General features: G+C 36.0%; 1 protein-coding gene across 1 annotated transcript in view; it reads left to right on the forward strand.

Moving 5' to 3' along the window:
• LOC134470274 (aldehyde dehydrogenase 1A1-like) overlaps positions 1–14,778 on the forward strand; it is a 33,321-nt gene extending 18,543 nt beyond the window's left edge. Inside the window, exons 9-13 of the mRNA XM_023566060.2 lie at positions 1,248–1,432; positions 5,738–5,902; positions 8,304–8,461; positions 10,081–10,155; positions 14,233–14,778. Coding sequence (XP_023421828.2) covers positions 1,248–1,432; positions 5,738–5,902; positions 8,304–8,461; positions 10,081–10,155; positions 14,233–14,305 — 656 coding nt within the window. The 3' untranslated portion in view covers positions 14,306–14,778. The remainder of the gene's footprint in view (positions 1–1,247; positions 1,433–5,737; positions 5,903–8,303; positions 8,462–10,080; positions 10,156–14,232) is intronic.
• Positions 14,779–15,741: the final 963 nt, after the last annotated feature.

Consider the following 15,741-nt stretch of genomic DNA (forward strand, 5'->3'; position numbering starts at 1 on the left):
TTTTTTTCATAATTACTTAATTCAGTTATTGACATTGTGCTAAACATACTGAGACACTTCATTGTGTTGGACCAAGACAAACTAAGGGGACAGTAATTCTGCATTTGTCACCTCCCTTTCCTCTGGGTCATACGCTCATTAATTGAATTAGTGAGAAGAGAAATAACCTGCTTACACTCATTCTGTCTTCTCCCTACCAAGAACAGCTGAGTTTCCATACATTCAGTCTGCAATTATGATGTGATAATGTTCTAGATTCGCTCTGTTTATGTTACTAAATAGCACTTCCTAAGTTCTCTTATAAAAGACTTTATTAGTAGAAGTGGATATTCATTCTTCTAGTCCTTTCTTAAACTATTACATTATTGCTATGAACAAATGGCTCATGAACCGGGTTTTATTGCCTTATGGTTTTAATTGAACTTTTTGAAAGCAGTTCCTTATTAAACATTGTACAAACATGACAATATTCCCCATTTTTCAAGCCTGTCAATCAACTGTTGCTAAAGAAACTTAAGTTGTATGATTAGGTCACAAATTCACACTGAGTTGCTTTAATGTGGAATTGAATCTTCAGCATTTGGAAAACTAAATTCAAAGTAAATATAAAGAGAACTTGATTCTTCATATTAAATACACACTAGTCAAACAACATTGGCATAATGTACTATCTAAATGTACAAGTTTACATAAGCATAGATGAAAGAACATGGTGGACTTTTACATAAATTTTGAAAATATGTTTCCTTAAATAAGATTTTAAGATAACTGGTTGTATGAGTGGATTTTATGAGGATGTGTTGTTGTTAATATAGAGATATAAAGACCACTTTTTTAATTGATCAAGATGTTTAAGAATAGTTCGAAATTAAGGCATTGGACATTTGAGATTTTCTGTCTTAGTTACCCACTGACATCTAAAAGTAATATATAACTTTTTATTAATGGTGATATTGATACAATATATTTGTAATGATATTTAATCTTGGGGTAAAATTGACATTCTTAGACATATCCTTGTTAAAGCTATGATAATAACCACCATTTTTCCAGGTTCTACTGTATATTGTGATTTTCCCAGTCAAGGATTATAAAGATGACTTTATTTATCATCTGAATTTTAAGAGAGGACATGTATAAAGTCGATGTTTGACTCCCTGACAGAAGACCCTGACATTGCCTCTGAGAACTACATATAAACTGTGAAACCTTGGGTAACCTTTCTTTTCTAATGTGGTCTTTTGTAGTGGACATTGCTGTGGAATATGCACATATGGGCGTGTTCATCCACCAGGGCCAGGCCTGCATTGCTGCCTCCAGGCTTTTTGTGGAAGAATCAATTTACGACGAGTTTGTTCGAAGGAGTGTTGAGCGTGCGAAGAAGTACGTTTTTGGAAATCCTCTGAACCCGGGTGTAAACCATGGCCCTCAGGTGAGCATGAAATAGAAAGGGGAGCTGAGTAAAGTAACTTCTTGTTTTTGCCACTTCCCATGTAACAATACTATAGCAGCTTGGAGATTGAAAAGTCTGTTTATCAGTGGCAGAGATATCATTCTGGTTTTGGGTTGCTGATATTTCATACCTAGGAACAGTTTAAAGAGTCTTTCTGGGTATTAAACATGTGAGAATAATAACAAGGAGTGTCAATTTCCTGCTTTCCCCAACCACATCTTTCTACTGTGGACAGTCCTTTGTCCACCTGAAACTTCCTACACATGTCTCTCATTTCTCCCTCAAAACGAGCCCCTCCTCTCAGCTGCCATTCCACAGACAGAGACAGCTGGAACACCTTTAACTCTCCGCAGTTTCTCAGTTATGCTCGCCCTCCAGGGGTAGTGCAGGTGTACCCAGAGATCCTCATCTCCAAAAATCTCAATCATTTCCCTGAGTTGATGGTTTACCTGTTTTCTTGGAAATATAATCAGTAAGAGTATTTCTGACTTTCTTATGAAAGATCACCTTTTCCTCTTCCATGCATGCTTCTTTAGTCATTGTCTGTTATTCAAGATCCTGGATATTTGATTCTGATTTTCCGCTGTCTCTTTGGGTCCTATCCTAGAGTAGTAATCCCCAAATAGGGGCAATTTTGTTCCTGTCCCAGGGATCCTGTGGCCATATCTAGAGAGATTTTAAGTTATCATACTTGGCAGGAAGGTGTGGTTCTACTTGAGTCCAGTGAGTAGAGACCAACAATGCTGCTAAGGCCTAACGGGGTATAGGAGACTCCTAAGCCAAAGAAGCACCTGGCCCACCATGCTGAGAGGGCTGTCAGGGATAGATTATGCTCTGGAGACTAGCGAGTAGATGGAGACTCATGCTCTCACCCTACATGCTATACACTGCTCCATGCTATTTATTTGAAGCCAAACTATTCTTGTTCAGTTCCTTAAGGAAAAGTAATCAATCATCCAAAATTTTGTGAACTTACCATAAACTAAACCATGAGAAGCATTGAGATAGGTTCAAAGCACTGCAAAAAAAAGAATAAGAAAGATGGGTTCCTTGACCTAGAGCTGTCCTCCTAGGTAACTTAGATGGCTATCTTGGGATTTCCTGTTCATCCTAAGTAGTCTACTAGCCTGACCTTAGTTTAACATAGTATCTGTTAAAGACAGTGCAAACCCAAAATACCTGAGAAGTGAAGCCATAGTTTGCTTTAATTGAATTATATTTTTTATTTCTTTGTAAGTTTAATGATTACATATAAGTTGTTTCTAGATTTATGATACTTAACAAATAGTCAAATGGATACCAAAATTATGTTCAATTGACAATTGATCTCACATGTTGAAAAAGAATTGGATCCTAAGTTTTCTGTTGTGGTTATCTCTCTATTCTTTATCAGTCTATTTATCTGACTTATGAATATAGGGAACTTAAAAAAATGATAGCTAGAAAAATAAGAGTGAAGAGTATGTAACATAATTAATACTGAGCAATGTTCTGTCATTGGACAGTGAGTCTGGACAATGCAATTATTTTCTATCAAGTTTAGAGACATACCTCATTATTTTAAGAGGAAGAAATAGAAGATAATATTCTAAAATATGTGCTTGAGGGAACTGGGCTTTATCATGTAGTTGTGGAGATTCAGCACCTGTCACAACAAAAGTTATGCAGAAAATAATTGTCAAAATTATTTCTTTAAAACACATAATTTTTAAAGGATGTGGATATTTTTCCTGATTTTGAAGATTACAGTATCAAAATCTATATAATTAACCTCAGATGTTTATTGGAGCAGTCATATATATATATATATATATATATATATATATATATATATATAACCTGACACTATTTCTCCATCTACAACTGAAAAGGGTTACTATCCACTGAAATAAGATAATTCATACAAAGCAAGTTGGCTGTGGGGTTACACAAACATAATCTCAGCACACGGGAGGCTGGAGCTGAGAAATACTGTGAGATCAATGCCAACCTGGGCTACTTAGTAAGTTCAGTATCAACCTGAACTACATAGTGTACATACCCTGACTCAAAAAAAAAATCTATATAGAACACTTGCTGCAAGATATAGTGTATGCTGAAATGTCTATTAAGTAAATGAAAATTTCATGCCTCTGTTATGTATACGTATATATAATTCACTTTATGTGTATCTACTGACATTACTCTGCTTCATGTGTAGTTTCCAAATAATTTGATGGGCACGTCTGTGTCTTTTTTTGAATGTACATTTTTTTCCAATCTATTGGTTTCCAATCCATCAAGCTAAAGGAATCAAACACTTTGTACACTCACTGTAACTGAACTATGCGCTCTGAGCTTTCACAAGTGTGCTATGACCCTGTTCTATTTCATGGACAAGCCCATGAGCCAGTGAATCATCTCATAGTGAAGAGCTCCTCATCCATGGATGCATTGTTGAACAGGGCCTGAGGCTCATAACGAAAGCCAAATTTATCCTTAGTTAGTCTGAAACTTTTTGCAGCAAACTTGTATTTCTGTGAGATGAAACTAATTAGGATGAATTTAATGTGTTCCCAATTATGCATAAAATTTATTGTCATCAGCCCTGCACTCTAGTGCGCTGCTCCTCAGCCTTTCTTGAGATCACACAAGGACTTCGATGGTGTGAGGGGCTGGGGCTGAGAAGCCCATTTTCGATACAGTGGTGCCAGAGCCGCTGATTCTAGAAGCACATGGTCAGTAGCCAGGCTCTCAGGTATACAGTCCTGTATTTTCAGAAGTCAGTGATTACATGAGGTTTCTGGTAAATAAATCTTTTCAGACTATTCCTGCAAGCTATATCCAGAGATTGATTTGTCACCAGGTACTCTGTCAGGTCACAAACAGACAGGTGTTATGACTTGTGAAGCATACATTAAAATAAAAAGTGAATTTTTAGATCGTGGTCCAGTTAATGCATTGTAATGTGCCAGAGGAGCTTTGCACAGACAAACATGCACCCTTATAATTCTTAGAAATACTAGACTGTCTTAACCAGATTGAGGTCATCTAACACCATCTCTTAGCCTGATTTTCTTAATTACAGTGTAACAGTAAAAGTATGCCTTCTTCCAAGCCAACAGTACAACTGTAATCTGTTGGCAATTAAGAGTTATTCTTTGAGGGTTAGATAGCCCAAGGAGTAGCGTGCACTGAAAAATCATGAGCAACATTATACGGAAACTGCTAAATTACGTAAAATAGCTTCTGATTAGAGATATCAGTTAATCTAGGTAGACATGAGATCTCTCTCAGCTGAATACAGAGGGAAACAGCTCTATAAAACTTTTTTCTAAGGCTTCAAAATTAGTAGAAAATTTAAAAATCAAGAAAACAAAGAATGCAAATTCTCAGGTAGTGAGAAGAAATAAGTTGAGCTGCCATGAGCTTCCCTCCTCCTCCTGGGTCTCTAGTTTCCTCTTTAATCTTTAACCCCACCACACATGCCAAAGGCAGTCTTCACCAATGATGCAGTCTTTCAACCTGTAAATCTGCAAACTGAGATAACCGATAGGCATCCTCTCCCTCGCATGGGAGAGGGACACCCTTCCCTAATATTCCCATCCAGAACCCTGAGCTCTCTTTTTCTTTGAGATGTATTAGAATATTCACTTGAATAATGTTTGGCATATACTTACATGTGACCCATTAACAAAGCAGGAAAATGACAACTGCAGTTGACCAGCTGAATTCAACCTACACAGCAGAACCAAGGAAGATTCCAAAATTCTGCTCAGAATGTTTTGTTAAGGCTAAAAGGGACCAATCAGGGACTGGAAGATACAAATGAATACAGTATAGGAGTATGAAAGAGCAAAAGCACCAGATCCATCACCCATGTCTAATTAAGTCAAAGTCAAAGCTCTCTTTTCTGCTTTTACTCCCATTATTTCAGTTAGGACTACAGTGTCAAGCAAGTGTGTACTATTTCAACAACCTTTTCATACAGAATGAATCAGTGAAATTTTTGAGAAAGTATCATGTATGCTCGTATTCTTTACTTACAAACCTGAGACTGAGTATAAATAGTATAGACTGAGTATAAACAGTAGACACTGAGTATAAATATCACCAAAATTTCTTTCCTGAAAATGCATTAGAAATAAATATACTGAAGCAATAATCCTAAGCTTCTGTCAGCTGTTTTGGTTCAATATTGAATCCAATGGCAGTATCATAGAATATTGAACCCTTATTAATAACCCCAGCAATGCATTAATCTTGTAAATTGCTCATACCTTCTCCTATGGTATCTGGGGACAGATTGACAAGGAACAGTACAATAAAATTCTGGACCTCATCGAGAGTGGGAAGAAACAAGGGGCCAAGCTGGAGTGTGGCGGAGGCCCCTGGGGGAACAAAGGCTACTTCATCCAGCCCACTGTGTTCTCCAATGTGACCGACGAGATGCGCATCGCCAAAGAGGAGGTAAAGGCTCCTTCCCTCTGCAGCCTGCCTTGCCCGTTTTGTGTGTGTGTGTGTGTGTGTGTGTGTGTGTGTGTGTGTGTGGGTCGTCTGTTCACTTGACTGTCCCAGATCTAGGGCATCTTTCTCAGCCATGTTAACCTTTGTTTCTGCTACTGAAAAAGCTTTATGTTATATGGGACTAAGACTAAAACTTGGATGGAACCTACTGTTTGTGCCACGAGTTTCCAGCCAAACCCAGGCCAGGACACTCAGACATCTTCAGGGTTTTCCCTTCCAGTTATAAGTCATGGAAAAGACTCCTGTCATCTATGACAGCATGAATATAGTGGGAGTACGTGTTCCTTGATGAGCATCAGACATGGAATGATCAATACTGAATGATTCCTCGTTGTGGGGAGAAACTGAAAGAGTCAGACTCACAGAGGCAGAGCATGAGATGGGGGTCACCAGTACCTTGTGGGAGACTAGGGATGAGGATCTCTGAGATGTTTGGGAAAGGACACAGAGTTGCACTCATGCAGAAGCAGTAAGTTCAAGGATCCGCTTTGCAGTGTGTGGACCACAGTAGCAATGGGTCACGTGTGTTCTCATCACCAAAGTAAATGCTGAAACCCTACCTATGGGGCCAGATTTGCTCTGTGGCTTTTTTCTACATCAGAGCCATCCATGCATGTGAAAATAACATTCGTGTATACCTTTTCATTCCTCACAAAGGCCTATGTCCCCACATTCTTCAGTGATAAGAAGCTGTAGTTTATGTACACAAATATGAAAATAGGGTATCTGTTGCATATATACATATGCACATTATGTGACTGGTTCCTGTGTACTCACAGTGACAATATGCTTTCCTGATAACACTGTAAATAAAATTATTACAATATAGTACACATAAAAATATCTAGAGGCAAGAGCACGTGAAGGATGGGGAAAATGGAACAAATGAATAGTTACAGTTCTACATATAGCACATGTCCTATATACAGACAGCATATATATACATGTGTTACACACTATAGGTAAATATTTGACGAATACCAACAAAGTATCAAAAAAACTGTTTTCCAGAGATGTGACGTATAACTAGGACAAGGCCGTCTTCTTCTTAGGAGTGGTAAACAGTCGGCCTTATACCACCTGATACAGAGATGGCTGCCCCTCTGACTATGAAAGGGTTGTGTCATGCCCCACAGTGAGGAAATACTCTCAGCTCAAAGTTTTCATCATAATCCTTCCAGTCACTTGTTCCCCATGTCCTTGCTGTGACAGAGAATCTGAGGTCATGTTTTTTCCCTCAAAACATCTTCAAACCAAGAAAAAAAGCATTTAGTCAGCCTTGCAAGCAGATGCAATAGATAGGGAAAAACAAAACTAAAAGTCAATGTATTTCTGAGTGATCAAATATACCTAGTTTTTCCATATCAATTTAGGCTTCAATTGAATTTTAATGTTTTTATTATTGATAGAGTCCTATCTAATTAGAGTTGTGATTCTTGCATATCTTGATTAATAACAGATAAAAATGTCTAAATATCAAGTATTTTCTATCAGGTTAAACCTACTGTGTTCCTATCATGTGTGTAGAATAGTTAGTCTGCCACTTCCAAGTGGCCGCCTGGAGCCATGCGCTGTGTTGAATTAAAATAATCCAAAAGATGAGCACACTTACTGCAATAGCTGCCCTGTTCCTAGATCACAGTGTGCTGATTAGATTTACAACCCTGGGTCTCACAGGCAGACTCTCCTGAATGGTGATCCCTTTCCCTGTACAGTGTAAATCAAAGGTGAACACCAGAAAGATCTTTCGACACTCCTGACACTTCAGTCAAAGACTCAGTGACAGTTAAAACCTGAATCTTATCATGAACCATTGTCTATTCATTTATCCAATGGAGTGAGCATTGCTTTTTGGACTTACTGTTGCATGTAGTAATTGGAAGATGAAGAAAAATAGATAAAAAATGTAAAATGTTTCTAAAGAAAGTCTCAAGTTAGTAATTTGATGCTCAGTCATAAATTCTTGGAAGTTTAATTCCAACACCTAGAAAATAAATGCTGTTTTACTTATCTGTAGCCTGCTTGGCTCAAAGAGTATGTAACTCATGAACATTATTTATTTTCTTTTTTTCTTTTTCTTTTTTTTTTTTTTTGTACCGGGAATTGAACTCACAACCTCATGCTTGCCAGGCAGGCACTTCTGCTGGTGAGCTAAATCCCCTGCAGCATTCTCTATTTTTATCTACCATTTCTGCAACCTCTATTTTGATTCTTACACACAGATCTGAGATGAGAAACTTTACTCAATTCAAAATCATGTGTACACACACACACACAGACTGCACTGTCTTTAAACTATTTGAGTTTAATTTCTTATTTTATTTCCTTCATTCTTGGGGTGTAGATATTTGGACCAGTACAACAAATCATGAAGTTTAAGACTTTAGATGAAGTGATCAAGAGAGCAAACAACACTACCTATGGCTTAGCAGCAGGAATCTTCACCAAAGACCTGGACAAAGCAGTGACCGTCTCGTCCGCTCTGCAGGCAGGAACAGTGTGGTGAGTTAGGTGACTGGGAAACAAACAGAGACTCTTCAGTGTTAGTCATATCAATAGACAACACTATGCAGTGTGCAAAAAAAATAGAATAAAAATGTCTACTTTAAATGGTTTTGACTTAGTAGAGATAATGCTTATTGCAACATTTAATTCTTATTTCAGATTCTCACTCTAGGATCATTACAGATGTCTAAGAATCATAATTAAGAAAAATGTACTGGACTTTTAAGAATATCTCTTTCATTCTGAACCTCCCCATTTCTTCCATTTTATAATTTAATAAAGGAATGTAAATTCCAAGGCCGTGCCCCTCAAACTCTTGCAACCTCTCACCAGTTCCCAGCCCTTAGCCTGCTTCCTCAGTACTTTCTGTCCCATAAAACCTCCCTTTGGTCCCTCATTCCTGGCAACAGGACAAAGTTACTTTCCTTCATACACAAATTCCAGTTTAAAATGAAATATTTAGCAGACCACTAATGAACTCCAGAGTTGGTTAAATTTTACCAATAATTTCAAGATAGAGTCTGATTTTTCAACTTAAAGTATGATTAACAAAAGTTTCAAAATTAAAAACAAAAACAGAACAGTGACACAAAGTAGAAATGCAAACTTTCCGTTAAGAGAGCAAATTTGTTGAAGGAAATATTCCTTCCTTATGAGAGACAGTAAAAAGCTCCCTGTGGCTCATGATATTATGAAACCTGGGAATTGGGAGAGGAAGTATTTTAGCTGAGAAAATATTTGAAGACTATTTGAAAACCAAAGTAAATCTTTCAAAAACAATACAATTAATTTATTTGGAGATTACTTTCTACCTATTATTACAGCATTAAAGAAAGGAAAAATGTAAAACCAGAATATTTTTCTCCTTTAATTTTTTTGTTTATTTTGGGATATTTTGGGTTTGGTTTCCATTTTGTTTTGTTTTGCTATCGCTGTGTAATGATAACATATTGGTAATTAGCTTGAGCTATTAACTTTCACCAGCAGAAAATTCAAAGCTGAACAAATTGTTCATCACCTAAAAAGTTGTAATTATTTTTTCTTGTCCTGTATTCTATCATACATTTTTCTTTGAGTCTACACACACATTTGTAATAGTATTTCTTTATATAGTCACCTTTAATGAATAAAGGTTTTAAACTGATAATTAAATCTAACACTTGGAAAATCTTGTGTTTTAGCAATTTATTAAATCAAGGAATGGAAAGAAATGAGCCTGTTATTATGATACATATTTAAATTGATTTTTTGGAAGGATGTAACCTTCCAGAGAACTACAAAGCTTATTAAATACAGGAAATACAGAATACTTGTTCCACAGATTCCAATATCTATCCTTTTTCTTCCTTTTTGACCCTTTATAATTCAAACTACCAATTATTGAGTACTACTGAACTGTGCACACAAATATTTTATTTGCTTTTAGGTACTGTGTGTTTATATGTATGTATCCATAAGATTTCTGCATTAGTATTTATAATGCTTTTTTAAAAATCTCAATGAACATGTTGTATTAAAATGAGTGAAGTTCTTAAAATAGTTTCCTCGTTTTCTAAATTTCCCAATTAGGAATTACTTCATGCATTATATATTTAATTTTTTAATTTCTGCCACAGGGTAAATTGCTATGCTGCAATAGCCAATCAGTGCCCTTTTGGTGGATTCAAAATGTCTGGAAATGGACGAGAACTGTAAGAATATCTTTCTATTATAATAAATGTTTACTTTCATAAAAGCTTTTTTATCACTCCAGGGAATTAATCCGTGTTCACTATCACAGATGCAACCTGCCTGTGTTCTGTTTTGAAGAGATATAATAAACTCATTAAATACTGTATTAATCTATAAATTCAGAAAGACAGTAGCAGAAAGGGAGTATAAATTTTCTAGGCTTCTACTATTAATAAAGGACCACAGTGAGCACTTTACTTGAAGATTGAATTTTTCTATATTTTTAGACTTGCTTGTTGTGTACATATGAATGTAAGCTGTTCGAGAGATGTTTCCAAAAAGAAGGTGGGAATTAAATTTGTGACTGTAAGATGTCTGTAACTACAGAACCTTCCATTTGAATATATGTTTTAAATAAATCAATTAGATGCCTTATCCAAAAATAGTTTCACCATTAAATGAATGGTTCGTATTTATTAAAATATCGTCAATACACATTCTAAAATTTTAAGCTATCTCAATGACTTAGTTTTGAAATTAATATATAACTCTATAAATAAATTTGACTCTCAAAATCATGTTTTGCAGTTGTTATTAGACTGAGAATATTTACACATGAATTTACGAGCTTTAAGTTCATTTTAAAACAAAGAGTATAGGTAGAAATTTTTAATATTCACATGCATCTTTATACACAAGGAGCATAGCACTTTATTGGGTTACTTTTTTCAATCACATTTAGATATTGTATTTATTAGAATATTTTCAATTTGATAACAAAAATTAAGAAACAAAATGACTTACACAAACTATAGAGTCAAACTTAAATTATAAAGCTTCCTGTTTTGTTAGCAGCAAGTATAATGAACCTCGGTTCCTAAAACCATGACTGTTCTAATATAGCCATCATCACGGTCTCTTATCTTACTCAGCAAACCACAGTGAAATAAACACTCGTGGGGAAGCAGGGAAATGGGGCAGTGGTAGGATGACCTATGGGCATTCTCAGATGCTTGCCACAAATAAGGTTCTAGGAGTCCTCGATAAATGACACCACTTCCCATCTTGTGTAACATTATAGTGGCAGAAGCACACAAAAAAGATGTAGTTCAAAATGCCAGGCATTGTGAATTAATTAGCTGAGTAAGAGTACACACCTCATGATGTTAGGACATAGGATTTTAAAGAGAAATAGGATACAGATTTAGATGTCTGGAAGCCAAGAAAACTGCCTTGGATCTGATTAGTGGAGAGCTGAAATGCTGCGGCCCTCTATAGAAAGTGGGTGAGTCCGTCGATAGTGCTGAATGATATGAAGTGGACAGACGCAGAGCAAACAGAATGGAAGCCTGACAGGACTACAGCAGAGTCCTGCCTCCATCACCGGCCACCATGGGGCTGGTTCAAAGTGTCCAAAATCTGAGCCTCTGTTCCCTCAGGTTTAAAATAAGGATGTTACCATTCCTTTTAAGGTGATATGAGAGTTATATAATGTATTCAATATTCAGTCAATAGCCTTACATGACTGACCTAACGTAAGGGCTCCAAGAATGATATTTTTTCTTCTCCAGTTTCTTCTGTTTACAGTATTCTAACTGGGGAAATCCTTGAGGAAACTAATTACTTCCTGACAATGATCAGATTAAATTGCAATGGTTGGTCCAGTATAGCTAGCCTAGCGCTCTAACACCTTAGCCCAATAATCTTGATAAAGTAAACTAAGAATGTTAGAATAACTAATGCAGACAATACGTTTCTGTTTTGCTTAATACAACTTGTGCAACTTTAATAAGATTGAAGCATAAAGAAATCAAATAAGACAAAGACTAAAATTGGGAATCAACTATCACTCCTAAAACCCTTAATGTAGTTATACATAATTTCCCTCTTTAAAACACAAAAGGAAATTTTTTTTAGCTCAAAATCTCATTTAACAATGTTACTGTGAATACCTGTTGAATAAATTTCATGAATTTAATAAGTTCCTGGTTGCAAGACATTTAAAAGGAACCGCTGAAGCAATAACCTCAAATAACCCCAAGATCTGAATTATAATTTGCCCTCAAAGATGGAAAAACAAAATTCTTCAGTGAGGAATATAAAAAAACCAAAAATAGTTGAATGGTGACACTGAGTCACCAAACTTGACTTTTGAATCTCTGATCACGTTTTAGGTACGGGAGTGGGTGAAGTAACAGAAATTACTCCTTAGGGTAATTGCACTGGTATCACATATTTTACCTGGATCACTTGAGACTTGGCAGGTAATAGGATCTCAGTTTTTGCTTTCAAAAGAAGAGTAAGTAAATGTAAACAGGCTTTATGTAAGAGCTCCAGTTTCCTCTAGGACAACTTAATTACCATAAAATTCCTTTCTGGGCACAGAGGAAAATCTATATAAAATTCTTCAGCAGGACTCTTTACTTACACTGTGTGCCATAGATGGAAATCTTGAGTATTAGGTGGGCACCTAGTACAATCTCAGTATTAGGTCTCATTCCAGAGCAATTGTAATCAGCTGCATAACAAGGCCAAAAATGGTTTGTAAATGCATTGTTCACAAACACAGACCCAGGACCTCAGAGACTTGATAAGATAAAGAGAAACTCAGGCATATGTTTTGTGTTCTATGACGGGTATGATACACGTGTGCATACGAATCCTAAGGAAGAGGACTGTTTCAGCCTGAATGTGACAAGAATCACACTCCTCTTCTGAGAATTTCAAGCCCCCTTGTAAGTCAAAGTATAATGAGTAGCCCATTAGTAAAAATCATGGATTAGTTCATATAGTTTTCAGAGCTATAAATATTTAGTGAGCCTCTATATCTAAATTCTTCTACTACATTGAAAAACAGGCTTATCAAAGCTTTTAGGATATATTTCCAAAGCTTAATCACCCCCAAAATTAATCAGTCAGAGAATTATGTTTCTCTGGAGAAATGATCTTCTATACTTGTCTACATCACAGGAAAGGAAGAGAAGAATATTAAGATATTCTTCTGTGAACCTACATTTGCATAGGTGTTATGATTTTAAGCATAGTCTTATTCAAAATTTGATCTTCTCATCAAATCACTACAGAAAATTACTGATCTCAGACCTAGTTTTCTCTTCAATAAATAGCAAATCATATCTTCCAAAACGAATATAAATCTGATAATCGGGACTTGTGTGCAAACACTATTACTCATGATAATTGAGTATTATTTGTGGTGGACATGAGAGGTATTCAAACAAATGGCAAAAGATAAAGGGGACTGCATAAAGGTGAAATAGCTACATTTGTAAAAAGTCCAAAAGCCTGAATTTAGACCAATCTCTGTCTTCTTTGTTTCAAGAGAGAAAATATACATGCCCTCAAAAAAAGAAAAAAAATTTAAAAAATAAAGTTCGAGCTTTTGTTTTACCAAGAATCAAAGGATATTAACACAGCACATCCAAAAAATATTAGGAATCTTAGAATGAAAATGGCAGTGCTGTGATTTTCTACCCACACCAATTCTGTGCCAGCAGCACATTACACACAGGTTCTGTTTCAGTTAAATAACATTACTGTACCACCCTTCAGTAAAAAGTATCGCCACGTGTCTTATGCTATGTCTGCCTATTTATCTGAATATAAACTGAGAATGATAACATCCCGGTTCTTAAATTATCTGTGGAGTAGCTGGAGCTTCAATACTTAAGTAGATTTGTGTATTAAATGAACAATTTCTAAGAAAATCAACTAGGGGTGTGTAATACTTTAAATGAAAGACATTTGTTTGAGACCAGGTCTCACTATGCACAAGCTGGCCTTGATATTGCTTGCATAGCCCAAGCTGCCCTCAAATTCACTGTGATCCTTTTGCTTCACCTTTCAAGAGCTGGGATCATAGGCATGCGCCATCATGCCTAGCGAAAGACACTTTTAAGAATGTTTTTCTCAAGAGGATTTATAAATAACCAATTTATGTTCGGCTAGCTTCACCGTGCATGGGAAATATATTCTTAGATAGATAAGCAGGAATATAACGGTACCAAAGCAAGGACTATTATATAATTACATCGCTTAGTTCAGTGATATTTATGAGTAAATTTTTTCTCTCTCTGCAGGGGTGAAGATGGTCTCTATGCATACACAGAGATCAAGACTGTCGCAATGAAAATCTCTCAGAAGAACTCCTAATCCCCAGGAGTGCAGACTCTTCAATGAGCTGGCATCCCCTCCAGTCACCAGTGTAGTGGAATTTACATATAAAATTTATTTTTCTTAATTTTTTAAACAGAAGCTAATCACATTGCTGTTAATACACATTAAAAACTAGACATGTCACTCATTGTGAAAGGAATCTTTTTCCAATTGACATGAAAAGGATGGATCTGGATGCAAGATCTCTTTAGTTTTGCTGTAGTGATGTACTGTTCTTTGTAAGTAATGTCAGGAATAATCATTTTATAGAGGTGCACCAATAGTCACTTAGGCCTTCACCCTCAAAGACTGTGAGGTCTTAATATTCATATTAATGACAGCGTGAGTTTCTTGGTTTCCAGCAATTATGCCATCTGTGGAGCATCTTGAAATGTTTCCTAGAATGTCGTGTCTGCTTGTCAAATGAGATGTTTCACTGTAATTTCAATATAAAGTTTAACTAAAACACACATGATTCTTGTTCATTTCGAATTATTCTTACTTACAACTTTGTGCTTTTGTGAATTATTTACTCTGTCCCTGAATATTGAAGAACAGTATTTAATTAATCATAATGATTAACTTAAAAATCAAGAGATGAAGGAAAAGAAAGGGAGAAGAAAGATAGAGACAAAAAGAAAAAAGAAAGAAAGAGAAAGAATTAAGCTGTGTTATGAACATGTAACCAATACCTAAGAGGAAGGCATTCATTATGTACTGCAAGCTGGTACTAATAAAATTTAAAATTTAATAAACAAGCCATCTACTCATTCTCCCATGGGTGGAGACACAGATCTTATTTTCCAGAAGAATCCTTGAAATCACATCAAACTTTGAGAGAGCAGGAATCAGTCCTTCACGAACATTTCTGAGATCCTATGAAGTTCTAAACATGAATGTCATACATAACCTGAGAAGAGTGAGTGGTCCATTGTCTCCAAAAGCATTAGCCTAGTAGAGAACAAAGCCACAATCCATCCCTCCCTGCAGTTGGGGATTCTAAAAGCTCTAAGAGTACAGTAGGACCTCAGGGGGTGTAATGGTGACTACTTTTTTGTTTTTGTTTTTGCTTTTAGTCTTTTTGAGACAGGGTCTCACTATGTAGTTCAAATTGTTCTTGAACTCACTTTGCAACCCTAGCTGGTCTCAAACTCACAAAGATCCTCTTACCTCAGCCTCCTGAATGCTGAGATTTTAGATATGCACCAAGACTCCCAGCTATAATGGTGATTTCTAGCTGAATCAGTAAAGATGGCTTCATGAAAGAAATTTGAATAGACATGAAATTTAACAAATTTGCAGTAAATAAAAGGAAAAGAGATTTTACAACATGATCTAGTTGGGCATGTTTCTTTTTTAAAAAAATACAGACATTCCATACAATATATTTTTCTCTGCAGTTTCACACTGTGTATCAGTACGATAATATAGGT

Source organism: Cavia porcellus, unplaced genomic scaffold, assembly GCF_034190915.1.
Source record: "Cavia porcellus strain 051 isolate PalLab524CR breed Dunkin Hartley unplaced genomic scaffold, mCavPor4.1 scaffold_1, whole genome shotgun sequence".
Lineage (NCBI taxonomy): Eukaryota > Metazoa > Chordata > Mammalia > Rodentia > Caviidae > Cavia > Cavia porcellus.